Genomic DNA, 21,968 nt, shown 5'->3' with positions numbered 1-21,968 from the left:
ATAATTACTGAAAGTTCTCTGCACTGATTGCTCGTCATTGAGATGATTATTATTACGTGATAATCACCGAAGCGGTTTTTTCAAAATATCCACAAGCTGTTTTGTTCAGGTGACAGTCGAATAAATTAATTGTTTTAAAGAAAATGTGTATTATTCAAATAATCAACTATGTAATAGGCGATTTGCATGATGGCATCATTTACTAAGAAATTGAGTTGCTTCTATTGTCAGGCAAATTTAAATTATTGTTTCCGATATTCCCTCAGACTTTATGAATGTTGGTGAATAAAAACCTCAACTTCATCTCGGTTTTTATTAACAGATATTCACCTTGCCTTCGGCGAAACAATAATTGTTAATAATTATTATTTAGTGTTCATACTAATTTTTAGTGTTAGACAACCTTCAGTCAGGGGTACGCATCTAACTAAAGCTGTAAGGCTTATTATTATTATTATTATTATTATTATTACGCGGGATGACGTAAGTCAGCCAGCGTCTTAAATTCGGGAGCGCATTCCTTTGGATTTCTTGGGAGTCAAAAATTGCCTTGTTTTTTTAAACGTTCCCGTATCCCGCGCCCGTCCCGAAAAATTGTGTGATTCTTATTGGCTGCAACTACGAATCACGTGCAAGTCAGGTTGGATTGCACCACTCAAGCAGGAAAAAGCTACTTCGTCAGCAAATAAAGCCTGGTAACTGCGTAGAGAGATAAAGTAGAGGTAAGTGCTTGACATTTACATTGGATAATTGGTTTGTTATTTTGATTCGTTGCGAAATTGTGTGGTTAAACGTGAATAGCTGCACAGAATGTAATTTTTGAAACTGTGGTTAACAATTTGTCACCGAACCAACGAGTTCATTTACAATCGAAGTGAGTTCACAGTCGTCTTCCAACAGGTTCACCATATCTAGTCGAACCAACGAGTTCATTTATAATTAAAGCTGTGAGTAGCCACTTGTAGACTTGTTGAACGAGTACACTTGTTGTGAAAAACTATTCAAATAAATATTTAAGCAATTTTAACACACTGCAACTGAGAGTACAGATATCGAAAAGTTGAGTCAAAGTACTCAGGAGTTAAAACGTTTAAGTACACACTCTGTTGAAGCTATCACTGTTGAATCGCACAATATTCTACTGTTTTGTCCATCCTCACCATGTTGCTTTTACTGTATGTGATATCCATTTTGACATTTATACAAAACCAGAGTATTGATTTCGCTACTGTTAAAATTTCTAATCGATGCGCGTACGATTTCCAATGTTTTCGTATTCATATTGAGAGATACAGGGGAAAGTATTTGTTGAGAAGAATACCTCATGCCTCACATGGAAGCTTTAATCCTTACGTCATTACTAACAAAGAAGCGCACATTATAAATGGCAACATGTTCAGTAAAACGTAACGAAAGATGAGACCAGAGCTATCAGTGAACAGTCACAACAGACAACGAAAGATCGAAGACATTTCATGAACCATTGTTTTACTCATGCAGGAAAGTTCTCATGCGCAGTAGACCGTTTTCTTCAACTTACATTTGCCGTTTTTAAAGACTCTTTAAACTGTATTGAGCGTAATGAGTTTTTTCAAAAATTATCAGAGGCTTGTTTTCAATTAGAAAACTATGATCTTACAGATATGCCGTTAATTCGAGAACCAATTTGGGCTCATTTAAGAGAACGTTGCAATTCTTTTGCATCAATGTCTGCAAATGCTGTATTTAGTGATATATTTAGGTTGAATACAGTTGGTGCAATGACACAAGAATTAAAATCTCTTTTTCTTATACAACAGAGTAATCAATCAGTTTGTTCATTCTGTAGCAATGCACTTGTAAAGGAAACAAATGTATTTGTACTTTACTTGACTTTTGCAAACTTGCTTCAGAGCCAGTTTGAAACTTATGTTTCTGAGGCTATCTTACCAAATAGTTGTAGACTTTACTGTGATTTATGTCAAAAGCATTCTGGGGATATTTCAATCCTGCAACATTTTGTGACACTCCCAAAATTTTTAAGTGTAGAACTGTCATCCCATTGTATTAATCAAGTATTATTCCCAATGACTATGGATGTATTAGGTGAAGGTTATGTACTAAAAGGCATGGTTCGATCTCTGAATCATCACTTCACAGTGGCTATAACAGATAACACTCATTGGGTATATATTTGATGATAGGTGTGTTTCTGTAAAAAGTTACAGTTCGTTGCAGAATCCTTTGCATAACCACTGTAATGGTTGGTTTTTTGCCATATTTGAAAAGACTGCAATTGTAATAAAAGTTAAAAAAATTTTTACAAACTCGGAGCTAAAAGTTAAAACTTATGAAATATTTCGTCCGTTTTTTAACCGGACTTCATCAGTCAATGATGTGAATGTTAAAAAGATGAATTTTAAAAAGGTTTTTAACGCCTCTTGGGGGTTAGAATTGTGTCATAGATGGCTGCTAATTCGTAACCATTGTCTCTATTTAACGCCGGTCTCGTCAGTTTAATTTGAATAGCTTCTCTTATCCTGCGTTTGAAGGTGTTAACTTCGGTTGATAGTACTTTTGTCTTATTTGGGTCCACCGAGTGGCCCTCCAGGCGACAATGCTCGTGAATAGCTGATGAAGTTCTTGATTGGTGTTCTTTTACTCTGATTTCCAGAGAGCGGGCCGTGTCGCCAACGTACTCCTTGTTACACTTCTCACACTGGATCTGGTCCACAGTACCGCATTTCTAACCCCCAAGAGGCGTTAAAAACCTTTTTAAAATTCATCTTTTTAACATTCACATCATTGACTGATGAAGTCCGGTTGAAAAACGGACGAAATATTTCATAAGTTTTAACTTTTAGCTCCGAGTTTGTAAAACTTTTAAACTTTTATTATGCTTCCGGAGCAGGAAACAAATGTTTTTGATTGTACTGCAATTGTAGTGAACAATACTGTAGTACCAAATTCAGTCATGTGCAATCCCTTTCAGCAAGATGGTAATAAAGAACATAAACTTGATAGCCCACTGTTGCAATCAAATTCAGGCATTTATAAAACCGTGCACAAAGACACCAATAATCTCTCTGTGAACATTTTTATGCAAAGAAATTTAACCAAATGCAAAACCTTCCAGGAAGACTCTCAGACTGATAATCTACCTCTCTGCAGTTTAGAGACAGATATTCCTAGTAATGATAATACTATGAATATTGGCACTGTGACAAAAAGCTCTGCTATAGCTTTTTATGGTATTTGTTTTTCTGTTCTTAAGCCCTGCAGTTATTGGAAGTCTGATACATTACATGCTATTGTTGAATGTGGAAGTGCATTTTTTGAGGACATTGGTAAAGGGAATGCAAAAGTTAGTGAACTGCCCCATGCTCTTAACATATATGGTGGTAATATTGATGTAAGTTTTGCTTTAAGTAGCAAAGGGACCCTTGTGTGTGATTCATCTTCTAGTGTATTAGTCCTTAACAGATTCATTGCTCAAAATATGGTTACAAACACAGGATTTTTGTTTTATCTCCCCAGTGTCACTTTTGGTTGTGTTTTTCCAGACTTCAAGTTTATCAGCAGATTAATCTTGTTTAGTCCTTGCACGGTTTGTAACAAACGCTTGACTGATCTGTCTTCATCCTCAACAAAATGACAGCAATGCGGAACACGTCAGAGGACCACCCATTTAACCCGTGAGAGTTCGGTCAGAATATGTGTAGTTCACAACAACACTGACCTGTGGCTCTCTGCGTTCACAAAGGAGATTACGAAGTTATTAGAGGCAAAGTCACTAACATTAAACAACACTGTTGAAGATATTGAAGAGGCAATGATGAATCTTCAAAACATTACTTTCAAGTATGACAGCCAAAAAAATGTCATAACTGACATTGTCTCAGTAAAAGACCATCCATAAATATGAGTATTTCATGCAAACACTTATCTGTGGCTCTCTTCGTTCACAAAGGAGATAACAAAGTTATTAGAGGCAAAGTCACTAACATTAAACAACACTGTTGAAGATATTAAAGAGGCAATGATGAATCTTCAAAACATCACTTTCAATTATGACAGCCAAAAAAAAAATGTTATAACTGACATTGTCTCAGTAAAAGACCATCTATAAATGTAAGTCTTTCATGGAAATACTTATCTTCTACTCACTCCTTCCAAGAGACAGATAGCAAAATTATTACAACTCAATTATTGTCATCATATAAAACTATAGACGATATTAAAAGAATAATCAGTTGTATCAAATATAAGACCTAAAAAATGTCATTACTGACATTATCTCAGCAAAGTGATGGTTAATTCCAATTTGAATAACACTCATCGTTAAAAACACTTATATTTACAATGTAATCCACGTTCTGTTTATGTTACAAACTATTAGTGGTGTTGTGTTTCGATAGTCGTTGATAATCCCTCTATATTAATCAACGTTCTGTTTGCTTTAGAACTGTGCTACAGTCTGAAACAAGATTTAATAGACAGAAGCCCCCTCCAACCAAATCAAATGTAAAACTACTCAAAAAGCAATCAACTTTTTTCCCATACTGATTTGCACGAAGATATCTTAAGTTTTTCTTCTATTTCATGCAAGACGTTACGTTAGTGTTTCTCGAATTTTACCAGCTGTTAAAAGCTACGTTAGTGTTGTTGAGTTTCTAATACCCATCGTAATTTTACTTCTATTTCGTTACCATGGTACATAAGTGTTATTGAACTTTAATAATTGTTCAAAAACCTCTACTTATATTCAACGTTCCGTTTACTTTACAATGTACCACAATCTAACAAAGTAACACGTACAACAGAACTCCCCCTCCCACCAAATCAAGCAATAATAAAACTACTCAAACACCAAAACCTCCTTTTTCCCATCCTTGATTTGGAGGGAAGGGTAGTCTTAATTTTGTAGCCTGAAATTAGCTTACAATTTTCTTCCTATTTCCTACAGTATCAGACATGACCGTTGTTAAATTGTTTATAATTGTTACAAGTATTTGTCAAAAATAAATAATTAAAACCTACTTCACAAGCTAATTGCTCAACAAAATATAATGGAACAGACCCTCTTGATCTCCCAATATTAACGATAAATCCAAGCAAACACCAAAATCCTCCATTTTCCCCATCCTTCAGTTGGCGACAATCTTTCTCAACAGCACAAATACCCGCCGAGCAAAGGCTACATTTTCACAGTGTGAGCTACCTTGCGAAAAGTAGCCTCTTCCAACAACCCTTCAATGCCCGCAATTTGTCACGCAATTCCTAAGCAAAATTAATCGTCAGTTGTGTAGTCAAATGGCGTGACTTTTGCGCGAATAAAGAAATTGCCACAACTCTGATCTCCTAGTACAGAACGCTCACACAATACTCAACCAATGCGGTTAAGAACATGAAAAAATCCTTTGTCGGCAGAGGCTACTTTTTCGCACCACAGCTAAAATAGCGGTTTCATGTTGAAGTAAATGACAAACCTCAGTGCCTTTTCTCCCTTGCGTATGGATATTTCCCATGGTAAATTAGTCTCATGAACGGTCCGGACACACACACCACACTCATTTCTCCCGGAAAGGGTAGTTTACCACTATTCTCCCTGCAACCGCAACTATTATTTAAGGTATTCACGCTCACTTCATTCTCATCATGTCTTCTTCGTCTTTATATCTTTCACAGTTAAAGTACTCAACATCTTCCTCTTTCCTGTACACATTTGTTGTTAATACACTTCTCAACCTTCCAACGCCATTCAACATAATTCTTACTAAACCAATACATCCCGCGTAAACGCCTTAAGGCGTCTTCTTGTTATTATATAATGTACCTGAAGTGTTTGCATGCTTCCAAAGCTTTGCTGCACATGTGTTTTTGTAGCCGTTTTGCAAACTTATAAATATGAAAACGTTGACCAACATGGTTACTCTGTTACAGTAATGTACTTTTCTGGGCTGTTCCACAACTGATCAGGACAATATTGCCAAACACTGAGTGGAAGACGCTTTGATGCAGATTTCCTGGAATGGTTTCTGCAAAAATATTTGCGAGGAACAGCAACAAAAACCTCGCACAGATCGATGGCATTTAACAGTCAAGGTTACGTGACGTGGAAATTGTAAATCCCAGGTGTTAAGAAAATTCAACTTTGTGGCTGAAGTTCACTCACAGTTCATCTACAGCAAGAAACCCAGTGGACGATTGTATACGATCAAAGTTGTATGACCGCGTTACGTTACAGTCTTCAATAACAACGGTCAGCCAAACTTATTTTCAAAAGCAAAAACCTTTCGTCCATCAAGACCAAGTTGCTCCTGTAGTTCCCGAGAACAAAGAAGAATTTCGTTGCAAGTTCGGTGGTTTCTTTAAGATTTTTAAATAATCTGGGGGCAGACCAACACCCCATGTCAAGAAAATTCACAGTAGCCAAACCAACAAAATGATATAAGAGGACGCATTGCTACTTGACATGCAGAGTTGCGAAGTAATCAATCGTGTGTCCTCGACCGTTGATTTGGAATCGCTGAGTGTTCTCTCCGACCTTGAAAAATATTCCTCTGCCACCCAGGGTATGAGTCGTCTAACTTTCCACAAAATTTGACAAATGCTAGAGTGTTATTCTCCACTTCGATCGATCACTGTCTCTATCGTTTCGATCACTTCGAATCTTTAGAGTTTGCGCAGGCGCAGTTACGCGAAAAAAAGCCATTTTACGTCATTATTCTCTAGCCAATCAGCGGTTTTTGCGCTCTGTCCGCGGGCGGCACTTGTCCTCGACAACACCGCTGACATTCGGTGGCAGAATTTCGTTGTTAGCAACAGGCTTGTAGTTAAGAGGAACACCCCCTTAAAGACTTTGTGCCAGTTGATTGTTTGTATTGTTTCACTCTTTATTGTTTTAATTTAACAGGATGCTACAGGACTCGTTTGGGTTCCACCGATCGTCTTCGGCGCCACATCATTCTCCGCTGGGGTAATCGCAATGTTTTTACCCGAGACACGAGGAAAGCCACTTCCAGACTTCGTCGGAAAGGAAAGCGGAGGAGATGGAAAGGGGATTTTGTCGGAGCAAAAACAAGAATTCGCAGATTACACTTCAACTGTTTAGTTGAGCAATATAAACTGAATGACGACGTCCATCTTTTCTTTCGTTCGTGTGGATCAAGGGTGCGTTCCTTTGGGATGATCCGAAAAAGGATCACTGATCCAAGATCACTTGGATCACGGTGCATCAGAGGTACCGATAAATCCACTCTGGGAAAGGATTTTCAGTTCCTTTGAAGCACCATGATTCAAGTGATCTTAGATCAGTGATCCTTTTTCGGATCATCCCAAAGGAATGCACCCCAAGGCAGTCCTCAAAACGTACCGTTTTCTTTTCCGTTTTTGCCTCCAGTTTACTCCCTAAAAACGTTGTAAATTCTTTTTAAAAGAACCTCTGTTATGCACTTTGTATTAATATCTTTTTGTGCCCCTACCTTGTTTTTGCGCCAATATATGGCGGCAGAAGTTTTTCTCGCTGTTTTTCTATTTAAAAGCTGTTGGGGAAAATGGTGAATTCGAAACACTGTATCCGTACCGGACTTCTTATGAACTCTATCCCTGTAACATTGGGTAGATCTAGTTTCTGCAAGCATGTTGCGGATGATTTCACAATTAGATAACTGGAGCCAAGATGTTAGCTTGTTTGTTTGATTGTATCGGATATTATGAAAACCTAAACTACGGATATCAGATTTCCAGCACTTTAATACGCTCGCCGGACACAGGCTATCGGGTTTTTGCATGTATATAAATGTATATACCGAAACAGTGGAAAGCGTTGAACGAGCGCGCAGCTCGCCCGCGCTGGTTGGCTACTCAAACTCTGGATAGCGCTGAACTCGCGCGCTGATTGGTTCGTCAAAGTCCGAATATCCTGTGCTATTTACCTCCGAGCAACTCAGGAAAAAAAGGCGTCCCGATTTGCATCCGTGACAAGTGAAAAAAACATCCATTGTGCTGTGTATTATCTCACTGTTTTAGTATATACTAAAACAACTATTCACCTCTAAAGAATGCGCGCGGAATTTGGGCACGAAAATGTTGTAATATCTGCAGGAATAAATGATTTAAAATCATATTTTTGTGCTGTATTATCTCACTGTTTTAACTGTTTTAGTATATACTAAAAAAACTATTCACCTCAGTGTCGGTAACTAGTGCTAGCCACCTCCACGTCAGTGAATAGTTGCTAACTATTTCTGCTATACCTAATATGGTTAAGGAACGCGTGAGCAATAAAGCGAGCTGAAAACATTTTGCAGCTCTGAGGAAAAGCATGGTCGACAAAAGCCGTTTTGGACCGGAATTGACCGAGGCATAAATCGATGCTTTAGTCGAAAATACTACCCCCGGAGTTTTAATAAAACAATTATTCTACTCTGGCTTGCTGGATATAAAATAATTATAGCCAACGAGGCACGTTATCTATCACGTCATATCCAGCGCGCCCTTGTAGAATAATTCTTAAATATTCGCAGATATAGCATTTCTTAATACACTATTTGATATTTCTGTGGGAATAATCATGATTTTGAGTCATTAACGTGTAGTAGCTGAGATTGGAGCATCCATCAATTAATATTCCGGGACAGTCGTACCTGAAGTCGGGTTCAACTGACGTAACGTTTCTTCCCTTTAGCCAAATATCGTAAAAAGACCTTTTAGGAAGCATGACACACAAAGACCTTTTCGACAAAAGTCCCAGAAATGGATAATTCTTCGCTGGAGGGTGGGAGCAACTGTTGTTTAAACGTTACGCAACACACTTAATAGTGCTTTCCCTAAAATTTTGAGCTAATTGTCGCTGTGATAGACACTCGCTCGAGTCGGGGTAGGTTGTACTGGTACTGAAAAGAAGAAGCCACACTTGCGTTTCCGTTCCCTTTTTTTTTTTTTTTTTGATCAAGTACCTAACATCTTGTACAACGAAAGGCTTCAAATGACATACATCGTTATGGGGTGCAAGCATGGCGCAGTGGTGAGAGCACACGCCTCCCACCAATGTGGGCCGGGTTCATTTCACAGATTCGATGTCATGTGTGGGTTGAGTTTGCTGGTTCTCTACTCTGCACCGAGAGGTTTTCTCCGGGTACACCGGTTTTTCCCTCTACTCAAAACCCAGCATTTAATTTGGAGTGTGTTAATTGTTGATTTTAGTTTACAGTGTCCCCAATTACTGCTCCAGCGCTAGAAGACTAGACACTTAAATAAAGTTCCTTTCCTTACCATCCACGTTTGCGGCATTCCGTTGCGATGGGGGTGGAAACAAGATTGGGGAAGGGCTCTTTTTTCTCGATCGTGAAAACTTTTTCCCCTTTCTCCCGTTTCTTGATTGTGATTCTCCCTTCCCCACTGGATTGCGTCTGGTTCTCCAAGGATTTACAGCGAACGGCACGCTGAAAAATCTGGGAACTTGCACGCTTGATTTCGGCTTCTTTCTTGCCTGTTCGCTACACCTATCTAACAGATTCTAAAAAAACAAGAGGGAGACAGCAAATTCTCAAGAAAAGGGAATAGCTTTTTTGAAATGAAGAAGCCTGCCGTTTGCCTTGCCCGTAAACGCCAAACAAATTTCTATCGTAAACAATCCATTGCGAATTTTTACGACACTTCCGCCCACTCGACAGAAAGTAAATTTTAATATACCAAGTGAGACCCAGAGCAGGAAGATCAATGGTGCTTCAAAGCCAATTTGATAAACAAGGGTTCAGGTTTCTTGTTTCCCAGATGGTAATTTATATTTTTCATCCGGTTCTGAGTGTAGTCCAGAGAAGCAGATTTCGACAACCGTCACACGACAACAGAGATGGTGGCTTATTGCAAAGGTTCTCTTTCAGAACAACTTTCACGAGTTACTTGAAGACAGGAAAAGGTATATTATTAGCTAATGAATGAAGGGGTAGTTTCTAAAGAAACTGTGGTGCTGCGTCGGTGGGGAAGTAGTATACAAAAATTTGGTTTTATCAACGGAGTTGATAATGTAAATTGGCCACCGTACAGAGATTCTAAAAGCTGACGTTTCGAGCGTTAGCCCTTCGTCATTCGCTCTGACGAAGGGCTAACGCTCGAAACGTCAGCTAAAACCAATTTTTGTATATTATTAGCTGCAAACCCATCAGACCGGAATGCAAAGTTAGATCTTTTGGCTGGCCTTTGCTTACGAGTTCTAAATCCTATAAACACTTTGCTAAATTCCTGGTTTCCCAATTTTTTTCACAACAATTTTCGTCTTTGAGGGAACAGGTGTGGCGCAGTGAAAGCATCCGCCTTCCTCTAAGGTGGCCTGGATTGAGTCCCGTATTCCTAATAGCACACGTTCGATATGTCAATATTCACACATGGTTAGCTACGAGGATTTACGGTTAAATTCCAAGATTGTTTTGTTTAGAACTCTTCCTTGAGACTTCTGAGACAAAGAAAACAGAACTCCACCGTGAAATTTGACCGTAAAGCCTCGTAGCCACGACTGAATATTTTTACATATTTAACTCGGCCTATTCGCTGCTTCTTCACTCGACTCCAAAAGGATTTTCTCCCAGCATTTCCCTCTTATCATTTCCACAAAGTATTAGAACTCGGCCATATAAACTTGACAGACTTAACAGTTACTATTAGAGGGTAATGTGAAGTGCTTGTTTTCTACCCATATAGACCATGTGAGCATTGGCCCTACTAATGAAATTGGGTCCACACAATGACAGAGAACAATCTGACCAGGGTGGGAATTGAACCCACGACCTTCGGGTTAGATAACCGCTGCTCTACCGACTGAGCTACAAGGTCAGACGGGAGCAGGTCGTGGGAATTTAAGATGACAATGTCACCCTGGTCAGAGTTTTTCTCTGTTCTCGTATGGGCCTGTTACACAAGAAATCCACACAATGTTGAGGTATCCCACGTGTATTTCTACAGTTTAAACTTGACTTTTTAGCGTTACAACTTCTCTTCAAAAGCACATGGTTTTTCTCTGACGTCACATGACGTCCCATACAGTGTCCAGTCCCCTGGCGCATTTCTATAGGAGGAGGAGGAGGGGGAGAAGCAGTCGTCGCTCAGTTGGCTATTGCGCGGCTTTCGGAGAGAGAAGTCCCCGGTTCGATCCTCGGTGACTTCACCGTCTGTATCCACTTTCCTCTGATCCGTGTAGCTATAGCCTTAAATATCCCTAAAACGGAACACTCACAGAGGGAGGGGAGGGGGGGGGGGGGGGAGGGGGAGGGGTAAAGGGCGTACCGTGGGCTTCCATTGATACCAGTTTCGTAACTATAGTAACTACCGACGTTAAATAAAGTAACTTCACCTTTACCTTATATCTAACAGGCCCAATTCCATTAGTAGGGCTAACGCTGACATGGTTTATATGAGTAGATAACTACCACTTCACATTACCCTCTAATAGTTAAATCTGTTGAAATATAAGTGTACACGGCCAACGTTTGCAAAATGTTACCCTTCCTTGTACATATAAACTTTCGACAGTTGCTATTGTTTTGTTATCCTCCAAGTCAGGCTCAAAAAACTGTTTTGATTTATTTCTTCATTTCCTTGTTTTTCGGAACCTGTTATTATCCGATCGAAACAATTAACTTTAGAATACTTAGAATGAAATTCGGGAAAACTGATTACAATCTTGCTTCGTTATCATTGTAAATATTTTGCAATTGACTTTTACCTCATAATTGAGAAATAAGCAAGCTTAAGTGAGTATTGTCGTCAAGACTCTCTTAGAGCGCCGAAGTGAACTTCCTCGGAGAACCATGCGTAAATTCGAGACTGGCTAAAGATTACGAAACGCATTAGTGTATATATGTTGCCTAATACAGTTTCCTCACATGGGCTTGTCGTGGCGGTCTCAATTTTTTGGCAACCCCGATATTTTCTTCGTTCCGTCCTACCTAACTGCCCATGGGAATCTGAGTTTTGTTACAATTTGCTTTTCATTCTTTTCCAGTTTTGCACATGCGCACTGGCATACGGAAAGCTTTTACGCCTGTCTTAACATCCGGTATCCGAAGTAGGAGCCGGAAATCATCTCGATCTTAAATAACCTGAGGACTAAGTCTTTTTTGGTCTAATGATTGCTTGCTGATAGGGTCTTGAAGAAGTACAAGGAAGGAAGGAAACGGCCAAAGCAGTGAAAACCTATTGCAAAGCAGCTGCTTAGAAACGTTCTATAATTTTCCTCTAAAAAGGAGTAACTGCAAATAAACGTAGCGGACAGAATATCAGGTCTGGGTTTTTCAGAAACGGGAGAGGATAGCACGGCATCCACTGTCGGCTAACTCAGGTGTCCATTGGATAGTGATTAATTTACTCCCTCTACTACCTCTGATTTACTGAACAGAGCCATCAACAATTGAGACAACTATTAGAGAGGTTAACCATGACGTTAGCCCCAAACGGCAAACGTCGTGAGTGAAATTAGTGTTTTGCCAAAAATATAAGAACCCTGCTGGATATTAGCTCATTTCTGTCCTGTTGACTTATATGCAGGAGTTTTACGAAGGGAAAGAGAGCTTGCAGTGTTATCCCGCACTCATTGCTGTGAAATAAACGCCTGGAAATCAAGTTTAATCTGTTTACCGTGGCTTTTTACGTGAGATCCCTGTTACAGCTTTGAAACAAACGATCTATTTATATATTTCCATCGAATGGTGAGAGTAAATCGTCTCAGTAGTGTCTATGAAGCTAACAAAATTTAACTACATTTCAAGTTGTTTATTTTACTGCCTGGAAAAGTGCATAACAGTGAATAAATAAATAAATAGATTTATATAGCGCCATATCCTAACTGCTCTATGGCGCTTTACAATACTGTATTAAAAAGATAATGACTACATTAATTAAAAACATTAACAGATAATTAAGACAAAAATCACATGAAATCACAAAATATTTGAAAAAAAAGCCTTTTCGAAAAGGTAAGTCTTCAGACATTTCTTAAAAGTAACTAAAGAAAAACCAGGCTGTCTCATATGCCCCACAACCGTGGGGCAGCCACTGCGAAAGCTCTGTTACTATAAGACTTTTAAATAGACCTTGAGACAACCAAAAGAGACTGACCGGATGACCTGAGACTACTACTGGGGATATACGGTGTTAGCAAATCACTAATATAAGAAGGGGCTAAATTTTTCAGAGATTTAAAAACCAACAACAAGATCTTAAAAGCAATGCGATGCTCCACTGGTAACCAATGGAGCACAGAAAGTAATGGTGAAGTATGACCAAATTTAGGATAACGCTTAACAAGACGAGCGGCGCAGTTCTGTACAGACTGTAGCATCTGAATCTGGTATTTTGGTAGTCCGTATAAAAGGGCATTCCCATTGTCTAACCTGCAAGTTATAAAAGCATGTATAAGCGCTATTGTAGACTCCTCTGACAGATAGCTCCTGATTTTGGCTATCCTCCTTAGATGGTAAAAGGCCAATTTGCATATAGCACTAATATGTTTCTCAAACGTTAAACCATTGTCAAAAACTACACCCAAATTACGAGCTGATTTTTTTTAGTGAAAGTCGACTATATATTACTTGATTCAGGTTTCTCGCTCCAATATAATGATATTTTTTACTGTTTGACTGAGATTTCAGTATGAAGCGAATGTTACCGAAGACCAATATTCATATACCTGAAGATCCTGCTTGAAGTCCTCCTTAGCAAAATAACAGACCCGAACAGACAATATATAGCAGTCAGGTTTTCAGGTTTGAGGAATCCACTCACATTGGTCAATAGCTGAGTTTAAATGAGAGTATGGAAACACGGCTGTGACATCACACGAATTTTGCTTGGTTATGTAGCCAGACGCGCGTTTTGATTGGCTGGTAGGAAATATGAGCGTATATAAAAAAAATCTGTTTGAATCAAGAAGTAAAAAAACCCAGCATTTTCCACCATTTTTCGAATCATCTTTGAGGAATATTTTACAAAAGCAATACAGGACTTTTTTCCGTGTTTCCATGTTGAGCAAACCCTCGACTGCGTCTGTCTCGAATTCTCCCTACTCCCCCTCGTGTTTAGATGAGGCTATGGAAACACGGAGAACGTCCTCTATTTCTTAAATTGTTAAAAGTCAAGAAGCGGTGATCTTAAATTGGACGTTACCACTCCTAAACTCCTACTATTTCCATCTGTTATGACAAGTCTCTAGGCTAGGTTACTATAAACTGCAAATGAAATAGCATTAAAAGGAGCCAAAAGTAATTGTAAAATTGTTCCAACTGATGATCAGTTACGATATTTGGAGCTATCAATACCATACATCTATATTTCAACTCGAATTTGAAATAGCAGGAAGTTGATTGTCTTCGAAAAAATAAAGTAAGTAAAAATGAAATTATATCTATGAAAACATGTAAAAATCGAAACTATTTACAAAAAGTACAGCAGTCACCAGTCACATGAATTTATCTCAGTTTAGAAGAGTGGTTTAAACTCCTTTAGTATAGTTGGTATTAGTAATCTAATGTGGAGAGGAAAAGAGTTCCAAAGTTTCCTACCAGTGAAAAAAAAGAGTAAAGACCGTAAGTAGTTGCCTTAACAGGTTGAATGGAGAGTAAACGGGACATTAATGCGGTTGATATCACATATATTCAGTTATTTCGAAACATATTGGTAATGAAATTGGGAGTCAGACCTTTGAAGGGCCTTTTAAATAAGATTACGATTTCTATGTGTATGCGCACAATGAAATATGGATAGCGGCACATGGCGCGAGTGGTTCAAAGGTCAGATAACTTTCTCCAGTGGGTAAGTATTGTGGCCAAGAACTGCCAATGACGATTTGACAACCACCATGTATTTTTTTCGAACAAATTATGTTTCCAAAAGAAACTTAAGTCACTAACGAACAGTTTCAATCTGTATTAAGATTGCAGGATTTTCTCACGTATTCGTATAGCACATGTACAAAGGCGCGTACGAAACCTTGAACACCCTTTAATTTAAATTAAACACCCGAAAAGTTACATGGTTGAAATGTTGCGTTGCAAGTGAAGCAATTTGAAATCATCTCAGGCTCAAAAGACATTAATGTTTTAGTTCTCTGAACATTTATAAACAACTTAACGAAAGGGCAATTCTTTTTTTAACAACAACAACAACAACAAAAAAAAAACAGGCATACTGATGAAAGTCAGTAGATTTCGAGCACCTTTTTCAAAAGTCGAGCATTATTTAAGCACTTCTTTGCCATTTTTGAAGCACCATTTCCAGTTTGCCAGCCCAATCGGGATAGACCTATCGTCAAATCATTTTTTGGCAAACTTCGCAAGGCCAAAAAACTGGGAAATACAAGTCACCTTATAGCCTAATTTTTATGGATGGAAAGCTTAACTATCATAGATTTGTGCTATAAAAAAATCACTTTAAATAAGACCTATTAGAAGAGAAATAACGATTTTTCCAAAAGTGTTGAAAATCGCGATTTTTGGCCAAATGGCAAAAACAAACAAACAATGAAATGTGATGTACCACAGGGTAGTTCCCTTGGTCCTCTTTTATTCTTACTTTATATAAACAACATTTCTACTGCTAAACTGAAGATGACACTAATGTCTTTGCTTCATCACCTTCTATTCGAGATCTTGAAAAACTAAATAACGGAGAGCTGGCTAAAATTAAAGAATGGTGCGATCTAAACAAGCTAAATATTAAGAAAACTAATTACATGATTGTTTAAATCCCCTAAAGAGAAATCAGGAAACATAAATGTTAAATTACCAAATAAAGATGAAAACAGTGAAATACGGACATTTATTATATGGAGGAGAGTGTTTTACTGGGAACTAAACCACTCGTAGATTCCATACGCCACTTCATCCGGGACCCGAGTGGCGTATTTTCTGTATGTCACCTTTGTGAGTGTCGTATCGTTCAATGATCTCACAATTCCCGCCTTTTGCTTTTGTTGAATTGGTTTCTCGCGTCGTGTTTGTTGTTTAGAATACAAGCATGGCAAGAAGATTTGCATCCATCAGCGACGAAGAAGTTAAAGAGTTTACAGAAAATCTTGAAACCGAGCACGCGAAGAAGAACACACGAAGAATATTTTCTGTTTGCTATAAAGCCCAGCCGTATTTGTAAAACTCGACTACTTTGAAACAATAAAACCAGAAATATTCAATATTTAGTCTCCATGTAATTAATAAAAAGAACATTACATGTTAGCTCGAAGATATAAATGTTATGTTCTCGTGGCAAGAACAATATTTCACGAGTGAGCGAGGCGAACGAGTGAGATATTGTTCTTGCCACTCGAACATAAAATTCATATCTTCTCGCCACCGTGTAATGTCCTCTATGTAAAAAGTAGCGATAAAAAGCTAAACTTCCGACGTTTCGGCGACCTCATGACGCCATTATCAAGGAGTTGGAAACGAACATGCGAGTTCATAACGGTCAACACTAATTTCCATCCCTCAAACTGACATTGGACATTTCGTAACAATTACACGATGCATTATGCCATGTTAATATTGAGAAGCTTACCGCTCTAAAAAGAATAAAAACAAGCAGAATGACAGCTTTAGTTCAACAAGAAATAGCGTCTCTAAGCTATGCTGCACTGATCTACAGTATTTAGGTCTAAAAACCCCGTTGAAGACGGTTAACTTTCAATTGTTTTGCTAGGTACTATTATGTCAATACTCTAAAAAATTCGACTTTCCGGGAACTTGTCTCGTTGGTCTAGTGGATGTCGGAAACTGAAAGGTGAAGCCATCGATCCGGGTTCAACTCTTTGCCTCGCCTATTTTGAATCTTCTCAGCTTGTTTAAAATCTTTGTTTCGTTGAAGTAGATTTGAAGTCTAAAGTAGACTGTACGTCGTATAAGTTGAATAAAAAGGGAAATGTCAGTTTGAGGGATGGAAAGAAGTGATGACCGTTCATAACAGGTACAAAATACTCCAAATTTGCATAAGTGGAGGAGAGCTAGACAAAGACTTTAGCTCGGATTGAATCTGTTTGCACGTTCAGCCGTGGTCGACGTGACTATGGTAGTGCAGAAGTAGACCAGTACTGATAGGCTTCACATAGACCTTACTCTCGATTTGGGGTGCTCGGTTTAGGAGGTGGGTGCCCATCCTGCTGTCAGTTTTAACATGGAGAAAGGATGGAATGCTTCCCTTTTAATACCTTTGTCAACTCAAGAGTTACTGACCAACGTTTGCAATGGTGCGAAATGGTATGAAATGACGTGACTCGGGTAGTTATACCATTTTTAAAATTCAAAACATTTCCACAAGCATATGCATGGCAAAGTCCCACCTCCCCAGGGTTTTAAAATGCACACAATTAATTAAGAGATCAGGGAACTTTTACACCACACACCTTTTTACTTTCTAGAAGTTTTAAGAAATCGCCCATTTCATTGAATTATTTTGCATTGGTCCAGTCCCTCTGTGACAAAATATCACAAAATCAACATGTACAACTTTAAAGTAAAGAACTTTCCATTTGTTTCGTACTAGGCCCTAGCAAGAGTCCTTCACCCAAGAGTTAGATTTACCCAAATTGTCCTAGTCCTCATCAGCGTCAGAAAAGTGTCTGTTTTTGAACCAATTTTTGCGGGAAAATAAACAATAAACAAATCGGCTAACTCAATGTTGTGCCCGATTCAAACCCTTTGGGAATAAAGCGTTTTGTTCCAGGAATTTCCATATCATTTAAATGTGAATGCTACATTAAAATTTTTGTAATTTCCAAACATTTTAGCTTATAGACATTTGCCTCCCGAAACAATTAATTTGCATATACAGCTTTGGCGAACCTTACAGAAACACAGAAAATACACATTCCCCGAGACTGTCACTTAATGGTATTGTAAATGGAAAGTTGGTATAGCAAGCTAAAGAGTATACATTGTCACCTGAGAAACATACCGCAAAAGCTTGGAGTTATTTTCAAGGGCCAAAATAACGCGACGGCTAGATCCTCAGTTATTGAAACAAACCGTTTTGCCAAGTCCCTGATTTCTATCAAGTGATTAACTAATCCTGCAACAGATGCTTACAAAACAAAACACAAATGTAAGAACTTGGACATCTTAACACTACTGAAATCTCATGGTACTTTATCTATAACTGGCATGACATCTTGTGTCTGACTGCTACTGAGGTATCAATGATTGAATTTTTTTCAATAACTCATATATGAAGAAAGGAAAATAACATATCGACGTATCACAGTCCAAGTAAGGTTTTCAGGTTTTGGACATCGTTTCTGAAAAAACAAAACAAGGTAGAAAGAAACAAGTAGTGGGTTAAAAAGCAATAACGAATTTCGTTCTGATTGACAAGTAAATAATATAACAATTATCTTAATTCATTCATTTAACTGTTTATGCTAGAGTTAATAGCAACAATTCCTATTCACTGTTACTTTGAGATGTAGACTTGAAGACCTCAATAACTCACTTCACTTGACATAAGCATTTGACAATCACCGATCAGTTTCACAGTCAGTCCATCATAACACGGGCTCAAACAGCTAGCTATCTGCAGGAAGCTGAAGTAGCTGACTCGGTGAATGCAGACATTATTTAATTCAGGTATTAGCCAAAGCAGTTCGAGTAAAAATAACCACTCTGGCAACCGTTTTTAAAGCCATTTCTCTGTGAAGAACGTACCTGCTCCTTTCGACAACTTCCTGATTAAAAACATGTACAAAGTACAGCGATTCAGTCATTTAAGTTATATTTAAATAGCACTTACCATTCTTTTCGTGTTCCAGCTCCCCAAATTCAAAGGTGACATCATCGCCAATTAGCACAAATGGCGCCCAGTATTTTATGGCCGAATAATTCTTTGTCTCCTGAAGAGATTTCATAGCATGGTGAAGAGCTGTACTTGCACTTTTTCTATCTGCCAAGTGTTGGTAGAAACTCTTCATGAACATGAAGGTCGCCTCGTCGTCGATTGCCCAGAGTGACACCAGAACAGACCGGGCACCAGCACACAGGAAAGCCCTGGCTATTCCCACAATACCCTCAGATTTTACCTCTCCCTGGCCTCTATGACAGCAACTCAGCACAACCAGTCTTGCCTGAAGGCGAACTGCTTGAACATCGCTCAACAATAACATGTAATCTTCCTTTTCTGGGATCTGGGATGTGCGTTCGGGATTTGGGGCCAAAGAAATTTCTCCAGATCCGTCATCCCCATGTGCAGCAATGTGGATTAAGGCAACCGACTTCATTCTCTTTAGCACCTCAGCTTTGGTCGCATTTTTTCCTGTAAGAGGCACGGTCTGCAGAAGTTCTCCAATTATATCCACCTCTTTTTTCGCACACGGCAGCTTTCCATACATGGGTTCACCAGTGCCGTGAGTGACTTCGCTCAAGCACGGATCGCCTACAAGAAGCGCTTCATTCTTACTTTGGAACTCGTCAGGTGCCATAGTGATCAATTTTAAAGCAGTCAGCGAGGGAATTGCACGGATCCTGACAGAGTCACTCATTGCAGAAAAAGGAGCCAGGCAAAAGTGTCCATCAGGAACAAACACTAAGTCATCACCCTGGATCAAGTCTGCTATAGGACTGACTAAGACATCATACAAAGGCTGCAAAGAGTGCACAGCGAAGCTCAAGGACTGAACGGTTTCTTCAACAGCTTCCCTACAGCTCGAGTAGTCAATGCGTTGTCTGTCAAGCGAACGATTCTCACATCGTACAACGGTCCCCGCATTGATCTGTTTAAAAGTACTTTTCATCAGAGACTTGGCACTTCCATTTCCGATTTTCTTTTGTCTAAAATTTATCCCGAAATCATCTCTTAGCAACCAGAAGCTGATCGTGTTCCCTGCAAGTGCTGTGAAAACAGTTTGTGAAGGTAGATCTTTCATAACCAAGGAGATAGTTAACTTCATCATAGGTTTCTCATCAACACTGTATTGCATCCTTAAAATGTCTGCCAAGGCCTGTGCTCGTCCTTGCTCAGCAGCAGACAAAGCTTCATCAATCTCTCCATTCTTCAAGAGTGCTGTCCACAGAGCGGTGTACGCAAACCCCTTTGTGTCACGAAAGCTTATTTTCCATGCATCCTCTGACCAAAGAAGACGCCTAACTTCATCAAAATAATAAATGCCTAGACGATAGTAATTAAGAGCTTTGCTCAAGGAGCCAAAAAATTCATGAACAAGACCAATATGATAACATGCAACTGCCAGCCCTATTGGGTCCTCTGTTTCCTTGCAAATACTAAGAGCTTGATGGTAGTACTCCATGGCTTGCTTGTAATTACCAAGACTGTCATAAGCATTGCCGAGATTGCCATAAGCTCTTCCTTCTCCGGCCCTGTCCCCTACCTCTTTCACAATACTAAGACATTGATGGTGGTACTCTATGGCTTGCTTGAAATTACCAAGACTTTGATAAACGTTGCCGAGATTGCCATAAGCTCCTCCTTCTCCGGCCCTGTCCCCTACCTCTTACGCAATACTAAGACATTGATGGTGGTACTCTATGGCTTGCTTGAAATTACCAAGATGGCCATGAGCCACGCCGAGATTGCAATAAGCTCTTCCTTCTCCGGCCCTGTCCCCTATCTCTTTCACAATACCAAGATCTTGATGGTGGTACTCTATGGCTTGCTTGAAATTACCAAGACTGTCATAAGCGTTGCCGAGATTGCCATAAGCTCTTCCTTCTCCGGCCCTGTCCCCTACCTCTTTTGCAATACTAAGATCTTGATGGTGGTACTCTATGGCTTGCTTGAAATTACCAAGACTTTTATAACAAATACCGAGATCGCCATAGGCTGCTCCTTCTCCGGCCCTGTCCCCTACCTCTTTCACAATACTAAGGTCTTGATGGTGGTACTCTATTGCTTGCTTGAAATTACCAAGCCTGTGATAAGCGTTGCCGAGATTGCCATAAGCTCCTCCTTCTCCGGCCCTGTTCCCTACCTCTTTCGCAATACTAAGATATTGATGGTGGTACTTTATGGCTTGCTTGAAATTACCAAGATGGCCATAAGCAATGCCGAGATTGCAATAAGCTCTTTCTTCTCCGGCCCTGTCCCCTACCTCATTTGCAATACTAAGATATTGATTGTGGTACTCTATGGCTTGCTTAAAATCGCCAAGACCGACATAAGCGTTACCTAGATTGCCATAGGCTGTTCCTTCTCTGGCCCTGTCCCCTACTTCTTTCGCAATACTAAGATCTTGATTGTGGTACTCTATGGCTTGCTTAAAATTACCAAGACTTTTATAACAAATACCGAGATTGCCATAGGCTGCTCCTTCTCCGGCCCTGTCCCCTACCTCTTTCACAATACTAAGGTCTTGATGGTGGTACTCTATGGCTTGCTTGAAATTACCAAGCCTGTGATAAGCGTTGCCGAGATTGCAATAAGCTCTTCCTTCTCCGGCCCTGTTCCCTACCTCTTTCGCAATACTAAGCTGTTGATGGTGGTACTCTATGGCTTGCTTGACGTTACCAAGACTTTTATAAGCATTGCCGAGATTGCCATAAGCTCTTCCTTCTCCGGCCCTGTCCCCTACCTCTTTTGCAATACTAAAATCTTGATGGTGGTACTCTATGGCTTGCTTGAAATGACCAAGACTGTCATAAGCATTGCCGAGATTGCTATAAGCTCTTCCTTCTCCGGCCCTGTCCCCTGCCTCTTTTGCAATACTAAGATCTTGATGGTGGTACTCTATGGCTTGCTTGAAATTACCAAGACTTTTATAAGCAAATACCGAGACTGCCATAGGCTGCTCCTTCTCGGGCCCTGTTCCCTACCTCTTTTGCAATACTAAGTTGTTGATGGTGATACTCTATAGATTGCTTGAAATTACCAAGTCTTTGATAATCGTTGCCGAGATTGCCATAGGCTGCTCCTTCTCCGGCCCTGTCCCCTACCTCTTTCACAATGCTAAGATCTTGATGGTGGTACTCTATGGCTTGCTTGATATTACCAAGACTGTCATA

General features: G+C 39.4%; 1 protein-coding gene across 1 annotated transcript in view; it reads right to left on the bottom strand.

Annotated features, from left to right (window-relative positions):
- Positions 1–17,350: 17,350 nt before the first annotated feature.
- Positions 17,351–21,968, bottom strand: part of LOC138042979 (tetratricopeptide repeat protein 28-like) — an 81,946-nt gene continuing 77,328 nt past the window's right edge. Inside the window, 3 exon segments of the mRNA XM_068889074.1 lie at positions 17,351–18,256; positions 18,748–21,658; positions 21,780–21,968. The exon segment at positions 21,780–21,968 is cut by the window's right edge and continues 1,114 nt beyond it. Coding sequence (XP_068745175.1) covers positions 18,237–18,256; positions 18,748–21,658; positions 21,780–21,968 — 3,120 coding nt within the window. The 3' untranslated portion in view covers positions 17,351–18,236.

This window comes from Montipora capricornis, chromosome 3 (assembly GCF_036669925.1).
Source record: "Montipora capricornis isolate CH-2021 chromosome 3, ASM3666992v2, whole genome shotgun sequence".
In the NCBI taxonomy this organism is placed as follows: domain Eukaryota; kingdom Metazoa; phylum Cnidaria; class Anthozoa; order Scleractinia; family Acroporidae; genus Montipora; species Montipora capricornis.
Note: the sequence above shows the minus strand (reverse complement) of the source record. Positions and strands in the feature narration are given on the sequence as shown.